The 13522-nt window shown below is 48.3% G+C and overlaps 1 protein-coding gene across 1 annotated transcript in view; it reads left to right on the top strand.

The window, feature by feature from the left end:
* Window positions 1–13522, top strand: part of LOC133349444 (lysine-specific demethylase 9-like) — a 37214-nt gene that overhangs the window by 18911 nt on the left and 4781 nt on the right. The window contains exons 2-5 of the mRNA XM_061562893.1: window positions 163–971; window positions 9631–9768; window positions 11879–12021; window positions 12853–13014. Of these exons, the coding sequence (XP_061418877.1) occupies window positions 163–971; window positions 9631–9768; window positions 11879–12021; window positions 12853–13014 (1252 nt within the window). The remainder of the gene's footprint in view (window positions 1–162; window positions 972–9630; window positions 9769–11878; window positions 12022–12852; window positions 13015–13522) is intronic.

Genomic DNA, 13522 nt, shown 5'->3' with positions numbered 1-13522 from the left:
GTATGCACTGTCCTTGAAATTGATTGGTCCACACCCGAGACAGCTTTTCTTAGAACCTAGTCTCACCATGGTGTTGGACCAGATGACGCCAATTATCGGGAAATATATTGTTTTTACCATTGATTGCACAGATACCTGAGCGGTGTACGCTTTTTGTTGCAGGAGAATTGAGGGGCGAGAAGAAGCCCAGCCCCATGCTGGAGGAGCATCACCACCACCACCACAAGAAGGCCAAGAAAAAAAAGAAAAAGAAGCACCGTGATGGTCAAGAAGATGAGGAGGAGCGTCGCAAACACAAGCGGCCCAAGCGCTACCACCGCGGCGTGCAGACCATGTGCTCGGGCCTAGAGTTCCGGGAAGCGCTGATCATCAACAACAACAACAACAGCAGCAGCATTGTTCCCCAGATCCCAGAAGCCGATGTGCGCACGCTTCCGGATCGGCAAGGACCCCAACCCACGGTGCCAGTAAAAGAGGAGCCGAAGGGCGTGCCTGGCCAATGCTCGACGCCGGTGAAGAAAGAGAACTGTCCCAACGAGGGCAAGCCGGCCCGAGCGGGCGAGCTGCTCAACAGCTTCCCACCGTTCTGCACCAACAGGGATCAGCTGATCCGCAAGCAGCAGCAGCAGCAGCACCGCGTGCCGGACACGTCGCCCGAGTTTGCGCGCTTCGTGTACAGCGAGGCACAGCCCAATGGTGGTGCTAGCGTGCTGCACGCGTACTGGCACGAGCTGGAGCGGCTGTCGCCAGCGGCGCTGGAGAGGTTTGCGCGCGAGTTCACCTCGTTGGCGTTCAAGGAGGAGAAGCAGGGCTGCGCACGCTACGCCATCGCCATCGTGCACGGCGCCGCGGCGTACCTGCCCGACTTCCTCGACTACTTTGCCTTCAGCTTCCCGGGCACTTCCGTCAAGGTGGAGGTGCTAGGCAAGAAGGACATTGAGACGACCACCATGGAGAGTTTCAGCACGCAGGTGGGTGTGTGGGACGTTTTATATTTGTTGTTATTAAAGCTCTCCCCAGTTGTAACGCCGTGGCTTACACCGTGCATTCAGATGTACCGCAGTTCTTCCTCCCCCTACATTCTACATTGGATGTGCCCAGCGAGGGACCTTCCCCCTCCCACTGTAGTCTGCTTTGTCTTTCTCGACACTTTAGTGGCATCTTAGTGTTATGATTAATAGCGAAAGTTAAAAAAAGTGAAGTTTCGTACTGTGAAGGAAAAGCTAATAATTATTGAAAGAGTAAAAAGTGGGGTTTCAAAAGCCCAAGTTAAAAGGGAGTTTAGTATCTCGGAGGGTACGATATGCAGAAGGACGGCTTCGTTCGTTCTTTGACAAGTTGGATGAAACTCCAGGACTCGACAAGAAGACAACCTAGGCTCTGCAGGAACGAGAGACAGTGGATGACACTACGCACATGGTTCGTTCAGATGCGTTCTGTACATACTTTATTTGGTAATACGACCTTGTCCTCGGCTATACTGTGGGGGAGGTCTTTAACTCGAGTCTCCACCCCCCCCCCCCCCCTGAAACCCACGTAACCGGGGAACCACTGTACGAGGAACGAGCTTGGCGCTGCCGTCTCCGCCTGTGGTCTGGCACTTTGGACGGTGAAGGTTTGCGGGTATCTCCTAGTGAAAAGCTCCCATGGCTGCTGGGCTGTATATTTTTTAAATGAAATTAGTGGCGAAAATATGAAAGTTTTTTTTTTTATGTTGGCCAATGATTGCTACGAGTGGATGATAATCCTCCAGCATGACGATGACTATGGCTTGTCACCGAAGAGTTAAGCATGACCGACTGATGAGATAAAATGAAATGGTATGAATTAAGACCAGACTAAGATAATTTAGGGAGCACTATTAGAGACTGTAGTGCACTGCGGAAGATAAAAAATGGTAATTGGATATATATGCTATTAAAATAGTTTGTGCCTCGAGTTTTCTGGCTGGCTGCTAGCTGGGTTCTTATCCACCCCAACAATAACTCTATTGTGAGTGGCTGTGGGCTGTTGCCACCAAAAGTAGCTGGGTAACAGACTAGAAACGGGGTTTTCTGAATAACAAACATTGAATTGAATTGGAAAGGCTGAAGAACTTCAGAAGGCCTGATAGAGTAACGAATACAGACGCCTGACTTGGTTAATTTAAAAGTGCTTGAACTTTTCAATTTGTGCTCCTATTAATGTCATTCTTTTGCCAGAATATTTTTATAAATCACCTCCAATATACGTGTATCTTGGCATTTTATTCTATTAATAGCATGTTACTTTGAGTGCTCCGAGTATAATAGGATTGTGAGAAGAGTGTGAAAAATACAGCCGTCTCTTGTTTTCCATTGCAGAGCAAAGGTTCTCTCCTGGTGTATATAAATAAATAATGTCGCTGAATTTTGTCCACATTTATTCATCCGACGGCCACTGCTCCACTCAAATTATTTCCCTTTGAGCCTATTCTCACAACAGCACCTCCCAAATATAAATATATTTCTCTGTTTTTCAATTTCTGGGCTTGTGTCCAGAGCTCCGTTTGGCTCCTGCACTTTAGTGTAAATTAGCGGTGTTGGTGTTTGGAGGTTTTAGCTTGTGACGAGGGTTGTCTCTTCCCAAGATGGTTGTGGATTTCTCTGCAGCACATCGGCCAAACTGGAAATGGGCAGGGTGAGCTTGTGGTTTACGCTCATCGATTCAGGTATGGCCTCGACATGTAGTTCTTTGCAACAAAGTTTGGGGTCGAGCTCAAGATGACTGACTCGCACTCGTCGCGCTATTTCTGTTTTAGCCGCACCAGTACCTCCACGGTGACTTGGAGTTCTTCCTCGGGTATAGCATTGCTGTTGTCAAACAAGTGACCCCAAATCTCGATGTGTTGGTGGAGGATATCGTCGAGAAAATGGATACGGACAAGAAGCCTTCCCCTTTCCAAAGTTTCAAGCCTTCGGCGTTGGCAGAATTACCCCACGACCAGTCAATACCACGAGTGGGCCAAGCCAGTTAAAGGCTTCCGGGTGGCCAAAACGTTGGATTGCCGTTGCTCGGTCCCAGAGGATCAGCGGGAAAAGCTCCGATTGCCGCTTGTGGACTTGCCTAAGGCTTGGCGTATTATCCCTCGCCAATGGACCGCAGCTGAAGATCCGTCACTGGTCTTGCCTTATCCCTTCGACAGGACTGCTAATCGAGAGGCGAGAAAGACCTTTGCGGCATTGCCTCTGTCCTTGCAGACCAGTGCCTGCGTGGACGATGTGGCAAAGCTGGGTCACAATGCTCTGGGTAAATTCGATTACAAGGCACATGACCGCACAGCTCTGCAGACAGCTTATGAATATTTATGCTTTTTGGTGGCCTTTGTCACAGACACGGGCCTCGACTTCTTCGTGGCTAGGAGGTCCCTTTTTGACAGCAAAAGCCTTGCACTGCGGAAACAATAACGTCGTTAACCCAGTTTGCCTTTTGAGGTGCGTTTTGAAGTTTTTGAGCAGGAGCAGAAGGATGAGATTTTTCTCAACGGCCCTTTTTGGTCTCGTCGTAAGGGCCAGGGTTATCTCCCAAACAGCCTTCTCTTCTCGGTAATGTAGACCGACTTCCCTCAGGGAGTGGAGGTTTTTCTTTTTAGGTATCAATACAAGGGATGAGGAAAGTCTACGAGAGGAGGTGACGGGCACCCACCCATTCCTCCACCTGCAAAGCAGTGTGAGGAGGTTGGGCACCGGGGTTACAGCGGTTCCCGTGCCAGCCCGGTTGGCGAGACGATTGCCCCACCTCATCAGGTGTTTGTTTGGAGGCTAATGTGCCAGAATCATTGGGCCTCATACAGAGTGGCACATGTATACGTGCCATAATTTGTGGGCCAGGAACCCGACGGTTTGTGGGTAGACTCTCAAGCTCCTCAAGATCCTTTCGCGATGCAATGGCAAGACCAGCAGATGTAAATGCTATTCTGCGAGTTCCCTGGAATGAAAGGCACTCTGCTTTCTACGCCAGTTCTTTACGGTCACCAAGGATGCGGTGACCATAATTAGCACCTCCGATTAGCACGGTTGTCTACGCGTGGTGTGAAAGAAATTAAATGTATTTATTTGTACGTATCGAGGCTTTACCAGACCATGTTTGATCTGCAACGGCTGAAGAAGCACATTTGCTCCCGCGAATTAAAAATGGAGTCGCTGGCATCCATGGCCAAGGTATTGCATTTGGGTCACCTGCATCGGCCTCAAGGACACATTCTTGCACGTCCCAATTGTGATGTGGCAGCTTTGCTGCCTGCTGCTTTGCATGATTGGCTATCACTGAAAGTTTACTCTTTCCTTTTGGCCTCCCTTATCTCTTGCGCCTTTTTCAAGTGCTCATGGTGTGATCATGTCCCCTGGGTGGTCCGTGCAACATCTGAGCAATATTTTGAAGTCATTTTGATACAGGCAGACACAAAAGGAGCATTGTATCGGTTGGTGGGGATCCTGGTGGACGTGCGTCTCTACGCCGGTTTGTACTCGCCCCTGCTCGACGTTTTAACACGTTTGGGGCAGTGCTCAACACAGTTGTGGTTTGGACCTCCACGACTAGAGATTAAATCGTCCACATGCATTTCGAGGCTACCAAGCTGGCTGGCTGGCAGCAGCAGGTTAGCTTCTGTAGAAGCTGCGGTGGCCCTTCGGTGGTATCTCTTAGGCAGTATAATCCAGTTCCAGTCAGTGGCCGCATGGGTTGGTTCGTGATTCTTTTGTCCCAACGCTTCAAGAGACCTTCGTTGGTGGACCCAGGCAGCCAATTTGTCAGTGGGGAAACACTTGGGGTTCTTCAAGGAGGACCTGATAGTCAAGGTCGATGCCAGCCTGCTCAGCTCGGGGGCAATGTTCTGGCAGGGTAGCAGTTCAGGGTTTGCCGGTTGCCAAAGAATCGCAGCTCCAGCATCAACGCGATGGAATTGCGGCTCGAGACGTTTGGCTCTGGCTCAGTTGGTGGATGTTGTCGTGGGTAAAGACGTGGCCCTTTGTTGTGACCAACACCACCTCTAATAGTGATGGTGAACACGCTTTGTCTAAACATGCCTAGATGATGGGAACGCCCTCTACGCAGGGCTACCACTTGGATTGGTGCAGAGTTTCCAGAACGCAGTTGCCCGGATGATCCGGCGGATTATCCGTTTTAAACACATTACGCCTTCTCACCACAGCTTGTACCGGTTCACGTCCGCATCCAATTGAAGGTTTCTCTTCTAACCTACAAAGCAATGCATGGCTTGGCCCCCATCTACCTGCAAAGTCGCATCTCTCTCCAATCCTCGGGCACATCCACACTCCGTTCCACTGGAATGGCGAGACTTGCCCAGCTCAGGATTGTTCACCCGGCACTGGGGGGGACGGATCCTTCTCAAGTGCAGTCCAAAAAACCTGGAACACCGCGCTGCCTGCCAGTGGACATCCGAAATGCGCCGAGTGCCTCTCAATTCCGTGGTCTGTACAAGACGCACCTAACTCAGACTTGCTTTCCCACAAAATCGAAAATGTTACATAAAAGCTGTCTCTTTACTTTTCAATTATTTTATTTACGAATTACCTTTTCTTATGTTGTTCATTGTGCACTGTTGCGCTTTATTTTGCGTGCGGTTGCAATTTATATCATGGGACCTTTTTTGCCAGTATCAATGTATGAAAAAAATAATAGGTTGCAATTTACTTCGCTCAGTTGGTGCCAGCCGTTGAGGGTTTGGCGAATTTCTTTTCTCATTCCAGTTTGTTTGTATGCCCCCTGTAACCGTTCCATTGTAACTTGCAGCGATGCCTACTTTGAGGGCGATGTATGGCACGTAAAATAAAGATGGATTGATTGATTGGTGGCTTGGTTTCTGGCTGGCAATACACTGTAATCAATGAAGAGATCTGGCCGATTTGAAGTTTGCATAAAATTTTGGTCAAGTCCTTGCCCCAGGGTTCATCGAACCATCAACAGACTGGTTCACACCACCAGGAAATGCCAAGGTGCCCCACTTTGTCCCCGTTTTGGCAAGCCGGTGCACCAACAGCAGCAAACTCTGACATTCTGCAAGTTGGGCTATGTGTTCTGCCCCCCCCACCACCACCTTTTTTCCATTCCGAAGGATCTTGAGAACGTGGCCAGGGAGAATGCCCGGGTTATCTTGATTGCCTCCCAACTGGTTGTCTGATGTCCTGACCCTGGCCAGCACCTACCTGTGGCTGCTGTCGTTGCAGCCTAACCTGTTGTTCCCAGTGGGGTATCTGGTGCCAAGGCATCCAGACACTCGGGCGCAATGTGCATTGCTGTTGAGCGGTGGTAGTTCAACAACTTAGGTTTTTGATATCGTGGTCCAAGATTTACTTCTGAAGTCTTGCCGGACCTCCGTCTGGCTGTTTTATCACCCCGGGTGGCATTTTGGTTATTGGTGTGCTGGCTTTTGCTAGTTTTTTTTATGAACAATTAAGTTTGTGGTTAGGTTGCAACCCAAAACATCAACGGCTGTTATAGATACATATCTTGGTCTTGGCCCATCATTTACAACCAGTGCAGCATGTCCACCTCATGATTCTTGTTGCCAGTTAACTTGTTGCACTTCAGGAGGCTGAGATGTGGCAGATGTGAGAGCTTTATTTAAAGAGAAAGTAGACTATCACAGTCGGGCACTGCATCGTAGCACCGTTAGGGGCATTGCTGAATTGACTTACTGAAACATATTGGTGTTGATTTTAACTCGAAATGCTGTTTTCTCATTCATGAAGATACACTTGTGTTGGACAGCCCTGGATGCACGGCTTAAATATGTCTATCCATATACAGCCCTTTTGTCAATCCACTGCTGGATGAAGGCCTTCCCGTGCCGTGCGGGTCTGAGTTATTTTGTTTTCATGCTTCACGCCACTGCAGGATTGTGAAGTAGAACCGTAGCGTATCGAAGTATATAGTAGAGTACGGCAGTGGACTTTGGCACACGACCTTTTGCTGCTTAATAGAGCGTGCCACGAACCCTATGGCAACCTGTCTGTGCATGGTGGTCACCCATCCCAGGCACTGTGCAGGCTCCTGTCGTGCACTTGGCTGTTGAGATCCATCTTTAAAAAAAACACTTGCTCAGTCTACAGTATTGCAGCACTCGTGTTGTCTACTGGAGCAGAGCATTTAGAGTAGACATTTTGAAAAAACATTGAAAGTAAAATGCTTGGTGCAACTGCCGGCAATTGTTCTGAACGATTGCGCAGCGTGCGGATCCACGTGGGTGCCGCCGCACACCTGCCTTGCCATTCCCCAGTGGAATTGCGTAATGCCATGCATGTCGCCGAAACTGGCGTAGTTTGTCATTGTATAATAGTCTTCCTTTAATTGTATTATGTTTTAATTAACTACCTTCATTCACTACGTGCCCAGATGTACATAAACTAGCAACCGTTAAGCACGCGCCACATCAGCTGTGTGTGTGCGCATTCATTGGTAATAATGTGGCAGTGTGGCAAAACAAAGCTATTAGGTCACTGTAACAGGCGTACATTTGTTTCTTCATGCTCTGCACGCCAAAACTGCATTCAGAAGGCAACCTTTTTATGGCCATGGTTGAGGATGCATGGAGTCTGCAGACTTTGACCGTGGCTTCTGTTCTGCGCTACTTTTTTTCCAGCCATTTTCACAGACCTTGTGCAAATGTGCGTTTGGCGAAAGCGACAGATGTCCGATCGTAGGCCACGCGTAATAATGCTTTCCAGTTTTTCTCTGACGTTCAAAAGGCCAGTGAACAAATGCAGCAACACCCGCTTTTTAAAGAGCTTTCCTTGCAAGGCGACCGTGTTTCCCGTGACGACCGCTGATTTTGCAAACAGAACGGTTTTTCTCAATTGTGTCAAGCCGTGTAGAAGGAGAACCCATGCTAATGAGGGCCACTTGATGCGTGAATGGCTGTAGGTTTATCCTGTACGACCCAATTATCTGCGTGCTCGTTTAGAGGTGAAGCGTGGCAACTATACGCGAGCACTCTCCTGGGCTCCAGTAAAACCACCTTGTGTAATTTCCCTTTTGGTCTTTGAGCAATGTGTGCTACAAACACAAATCGGTGTTGTCAAAACAAACGCATTACCTAACTTTGAGCAGTAACACCTTTCTAGGGAGCATTGTGTGTTTATTTTCTACTAATAAAATAAATGGCTATCGCTTTGGGTGCACGGAATGGGCCTGTAATTGGCGAATCCTTTGCACAGTCGTAACTCTTTTTGGTTAGGCGTCTCCGGCTAACCTGCCTAATACCAATGTGGGATTTAACATCCTTAACCACTGTCCGTCGGGTGAAGAGGTTAAGGGCGTCTTGGCTCGGCGCCTTGAGCGCCGGCTGCTTCTCCGCTAAGCCTGGCTGTGACGCGCTAATCCTGGCGACTGTATGTGGCGTGCAGCATGCTGAGCAGCCAGCCTACAGGCACCTGCTGTTTACCGCACACCAACCAGGGCCGCCCCTTGCCATTTCGTGCGAAGCGGCTCATTTACTTTGCATGGCCACCCATAAGCCGTGCGGAGGGGGCGGGGGTGGTCTTTGTCTCCCAATGTTGAATTATTAAATGTTACGTGAAGGCCTGTTCGCACAGAAACAGTGGGCAGCCTGTGTCCTTGTAGTGGCATTTACATGTTGGTATGCATTTGAGCAAGGGCACTTTCATCTTTAACAGATATTGCAGCAGCTGTCTTGTCCTCTGATCAGCTGTAACTTTGAAGAATGCGATTGCGATACATTTTTGGTAAAATCGTACAATGTTAGGGGATGTATCGGCAATGATTGTTGAACGAAATGTTGCGATTTGAATGAAGGGCTCGTAAATTGTCACCTGACTTTCCAGAAGGCATTGATTTTAGTTTGGCTGCCAAGAACTGCTGCTAAGTGCCAAAATAGAAAGCAAGCATGCAATTTACTAGGTCATTCGCATATGACCCACATTTATACTTGGAATAGTTTCTTAGATGAAACCGATGTCATTGTTGTTATAATTAGACGTTGAATTGAGCCAGAAATAATGCGTTAATTAACTGCGCAAGAGAACACTGGTCAAATAGTCAATAGTTCACCTGCATGGCGTTACGTTAGCAGGGAGGAAGTGGCGGTTAACACACGGGAGATTAACACACGTGTGCATTGCAATGCCGGCATGCTTTGATGAGAGAGGCAGGTCGGAGTGATGCAGACGGTAGGTCGGCCAGGTTTAAGGGGCAACAACGACCAGGGCATCTGTGGTCAGCTATTGGCATCGTACTGAAAGCCCCATCCAAGCCAAGCGGTGACGATTCCCAAATTAGTTCGAGATAGAATTTGCTTTGCGGCATATGCGGCGTGATTGTTTTATTTAGCTCCGTCGTGTTTTCTCGTGCGTGAAGTATCGAGCACTTATTCATTTCTATTTGTTTTCATTCACGGGGGGTAAAAAACATGTCTCCGCAGTGGCAATTTTCTGGAAAGGGATTTTTTTTTTTGTAATTCTCCGCGCCAAGCACTTGAGGCACCTGCTTCACTCCCCTTAAGCCCCCACCGCTGCCCTCCACTCACTTCACCATTCGGTGACTTCCGCCCCCACGGCTTTAACTCCTGGCTGTGGCACGGAACTTGCGTGGGCCGCGCATTTCCATACTGTCGTGTGTGTGTGTGCGCGTGTGCAGGTGCAGCGGACGTACTGCAACGGCACGTACCGTGCCGGCGCCATGAGGCAGATCAGCTTGGTGGGCGTGGTGGACGAGGAGGTGGGCGACTACTTCCCCGAGTTTCTCGACATGCTGGAGGAGTCGCCCTTCCTCAAGGTGACTGAAGGGCAGAAGTCCGTAGTGCTGAACAGGACCCTCGTGTTTGCCATTGCTTTTGCAAGGGGGGGGGTGGGGGTGTGTCTTCAAAATTGTGCGAGTCGCTACTCTGCGTGCGTAGATCTAAAATGAAAGTTTTTTTCATGACACGTGCTTCAATATCTTGCGTGTGAATCTTGTGCGAGGATTAATTATTTACAGTTTATGCAAAGTTTATCCTAATTGTGTCGTAATTTTACTTAGGATTTTGGCATAACCTAATACCGTACAAAATAAGATGAAAATATGATTTAAAAAATCCAGGGTGCTGTAAAAATGATGAGAGAATATTTCTTGAATCGAATTGCGACCCCAATTCATGATCGTTCTTCAAAACACGGAAATGAGGAGTGTGGGGTGGGGTCATTACATGTCTACTTACAACAGAGCTATCTAGCTTTACAGCACCACCTCTCCCACCTAAATCCACTTAATATTTTGACCATGCTGGCACCTGCCATTTATGCATTCATTGACTCATTCATTCTCCGTCAGTTCTGTTGATTACGTTTGGCGAAAGGGCACAGGTGCCACCCGGAATTTAAATATCCATTTTGTTGTGGCAGGAGTGTAATACAGCATGCCAATTCTGTTGGGCGATGCAGTGCAGTCACGGTGTGTTGAATTAAAATGATTTGATGGTAAAAATGTAAGGTTTATTTGCTAAAGGTAGCATTGTTATTGATATTATTATGTTTGACGGCTTGACCTTTTCCTGACATGTTGGTTCGGATAAGCACTGCGAAATGCTAAGTTTGTACACATTGCCTGTTTAGGTTCAGGATTTTTGTGTGGAGAAGGATGCCGACCTGATTCAGCTCTGTTTGTCGTTGCGTCTCTTGAGTGTTTTTCGAACAACACAGCAGAGTGAAATGTATCTATAAGAGAACAACATTGCTTTCAACACTAATATTTCATGGTTTTGTACGTTTTATTCGTGGATGAGAGGCGCGTGGGCGTTATTTGGCCGTACTTTACCATCCTGGTCAGTGCAGGTTGAGTAGAGTGTGGAGCGTAGTACACAGTACAGCAATTGATGTTGCTGCTCTGTTATTTGGTGCACACCAGTCCCGCAGAGTACTCTCACAACCTATTATGCATGTTACTTGCCCATCCAAAGAAGTGTCCAGACTCAAACTTGCTTCGTAGCTTTCGAGATCTGATGACAGATTTGGTCATAACACAGTGGGTTTTGAACAGGCTGTTTTTACGTCTGTATTAGTGCCCGCAGAGGTATAGATAATCCAGACGGGTTACAAGCATCTTCCTGCAGTGGTAGCCGCTGTCTGCACAGAAGAGATGTTCAAAAGATACACAATTTATAGACGTCGTATTGACTGGTGAAAAGTAAGTGGGCTTGGGAAGGACTCTACACGAGATTTAATTGTGACCGAACACGCCCAATACGGGAGTGTGTGCGAGGTGAGATGACACCGGCTCTTGTACAGGTGCTAAATGGTTAAATTCATGGCAAGACTAAGAGAAGGTTTGGTATAGCGTTCATCCAGCAGCGGATAGGTCATGGTCGATAATGATCCCGAGAGGGCATTGAATTCTGTGTAATGTCACATTCCAACCAGCAATGATACTCGTTTTAAATATAGGCCCAGTACCTAATTTTCGATTACATAGTGTTGATAATTATAAGTAAAGTTAAATTTAGTCTACATATTACAAATATGTACATGGACTCAGAAAATCACGAATCTACATTGTCCTGCTGATGTACACTCAATTAATGTTAATGTAATGCTTGGCATCTCTTGGCATGCAACTAGATTTTCCGTAGCTTCGCTCTTTTACGAGTGGTGTGAGTGCATTTTAACTCCTGGGGAGTGCTTACTTAGTGGTTTCAGCACTGTGCTACGATTCTAACAACCTGGGTGCAATTTTTTATCATGCATACTAGTGGCAGTGGCAATGGGTATCCCAACCTTAACTGGAGCTTGCCCTGCCTCCGCGCGCCCCCTTCGTGTGTCGTGTGCTCCCCACAACCGCTTGTTTGTTTTTCGAAAAGGGGCTAAACGGGAGATATCCGTATTTGTCCCTCGACCCTATGGCTCTTCCACAGCTGACTCTGCCATGGGGCAGCATTTCGAGCCTGCGGTTGGAGTCTCGCATGGAGAGCGATGACGGCCCCATCCTCTGGGTGCGGCCGGGCGAGCAGATGATACCTACGGCCGACATGCCCAAGTCGCCCTGCAAGAAGCGTCGGTGAGTGTCGTCTCCTCGGCACATCCTAGCCAACCTTTGCACTCTCCATGTGCCGTGCACGCTCTTTCGTATGTACCCCCGCACGCATTTATCCTGGCACAAGAACTTCACAATATCTGTAACTTTCTCCACATTCAGGCGTCCGTTACGTCACGTGTTTTATGCATGACGCACAAGTACATTTTGTCAATCCACTGCTTAATGAGGGCTTTTCCATGCAGTGTGGCTTGTGGGTGGTTATTTGACCGAACCTCGCCATGCAGTTTGGTGAAAGTGCGGAGCGGTGAAGTGCATTTTTATACTTTGCTCCTGCTGTGCGCAATGTAGCTCCTTCATCCTCATCACAACTACGTGTGCAAAAGTGGTCACCCATTCAAGCAGTATTCAGGCCCAGCCTTGCTTGGTGTCCAAGATCTGACGAACTTGAGCACATACTGAGACAGCTGTATCAAGCTGTCGTGGCTGTGACGGTTCCATCTGAAGACGGAAGCTTGTGTTGCCTCCGAAACGTCGTGATTTTTATTTTATTTTACTTTTATTAATTTTAATGTTTTACCTACGTGACTTTACCGAAAAAACCTAAGAATATGAATCCTTGCAGTCACGAAAGCTTCAAATCTAGAAATACTGAGACATTTGGCCAAAGGACCATTACGTCACACCTTGGCATCGTAGTTACACCCCTATTACATTTAATACCGCTGTCTCTTACAAGCTGCGTAACGACCTCTTGTCTGTTGCGCTCGTTAAAGCCCCGCGTGTCACTCCACCGGTCGTTTCACCACGTGGCTCTGTGTGTGTGTACGTGTGTTTCGGCACCCCCCACTGCAGGAGCGAGGTGAAGAACCTGCACTACCTTCCGCGCCTGTCGGAGCCGCGCGAGGTCCTCTTCGAGGACCGGACGCGCGCGCACGCCGACCACATTGGCCAGGGCTTCGACCGGCAGACAACGGCGGCTGTGGGTGTGCTCAAGGCCGTGCGATTTGGAGAAAGGTGCTTTAAGCAGGCTCCTCACAGCACCCCTAGTTTATCAGTCGTTCAGTTTTCGTGAAGAATGTGTGTGTGTCGTGTTTTGTTATGGGGAGCGGTAGTGTAACGGTTAGCACGCTGCGCTACAAACTCGACGACCCGAGTTGAATACCCGCTCGCGGCCAACACCAGTGACGATTATCTGAACCGGTCCTGGAACTTCCCTAGATCGACTCGGCCTCAAATGAGTACCTGGTGCAGTGTGTAAACAATGTCACTAGGGAGACGAAGGCTGCCAGGCATGGTGCTGGCCACCCACCCCCTCGCGTGCTTTGCCGGCCTTCTTAGGTGCTCGCTAAGAGCATTTGTTCCTAGAGTCTGTTAATGCAAGCAGGTTCTTGCATTTGTGATACATGCAATTAATTGCGAGTGTAAGAATGAATTATACGCTGTATTGTGGATTTTATGGAGATATGCATTTAGGCTAATGGAAAGAATAAGACCACGAATACAGTAAATCTTACAAAACAAG

The sequence above is a fragment of the Lethenteron reissneri genome, chromosome 30, assembly GCF_015708825.2.
Source record: "Lethenteron reissneri isolate LAM-NWPU_2019-01 chromosome 30, ASM1570882v1, whole genome shotgun sequence".
Lineage (NCBI taxonomy): Eukaryota > Metazoa > Chordata > Hyperoartia > Petromyzontiformes > Petromyzontidae > Lethenteron > Lethenteron reissneri.
Note: the sequence above shows the minus strand (reverse complement) of the source record. Positions and strands in the feature narration are given on the sequence as shown.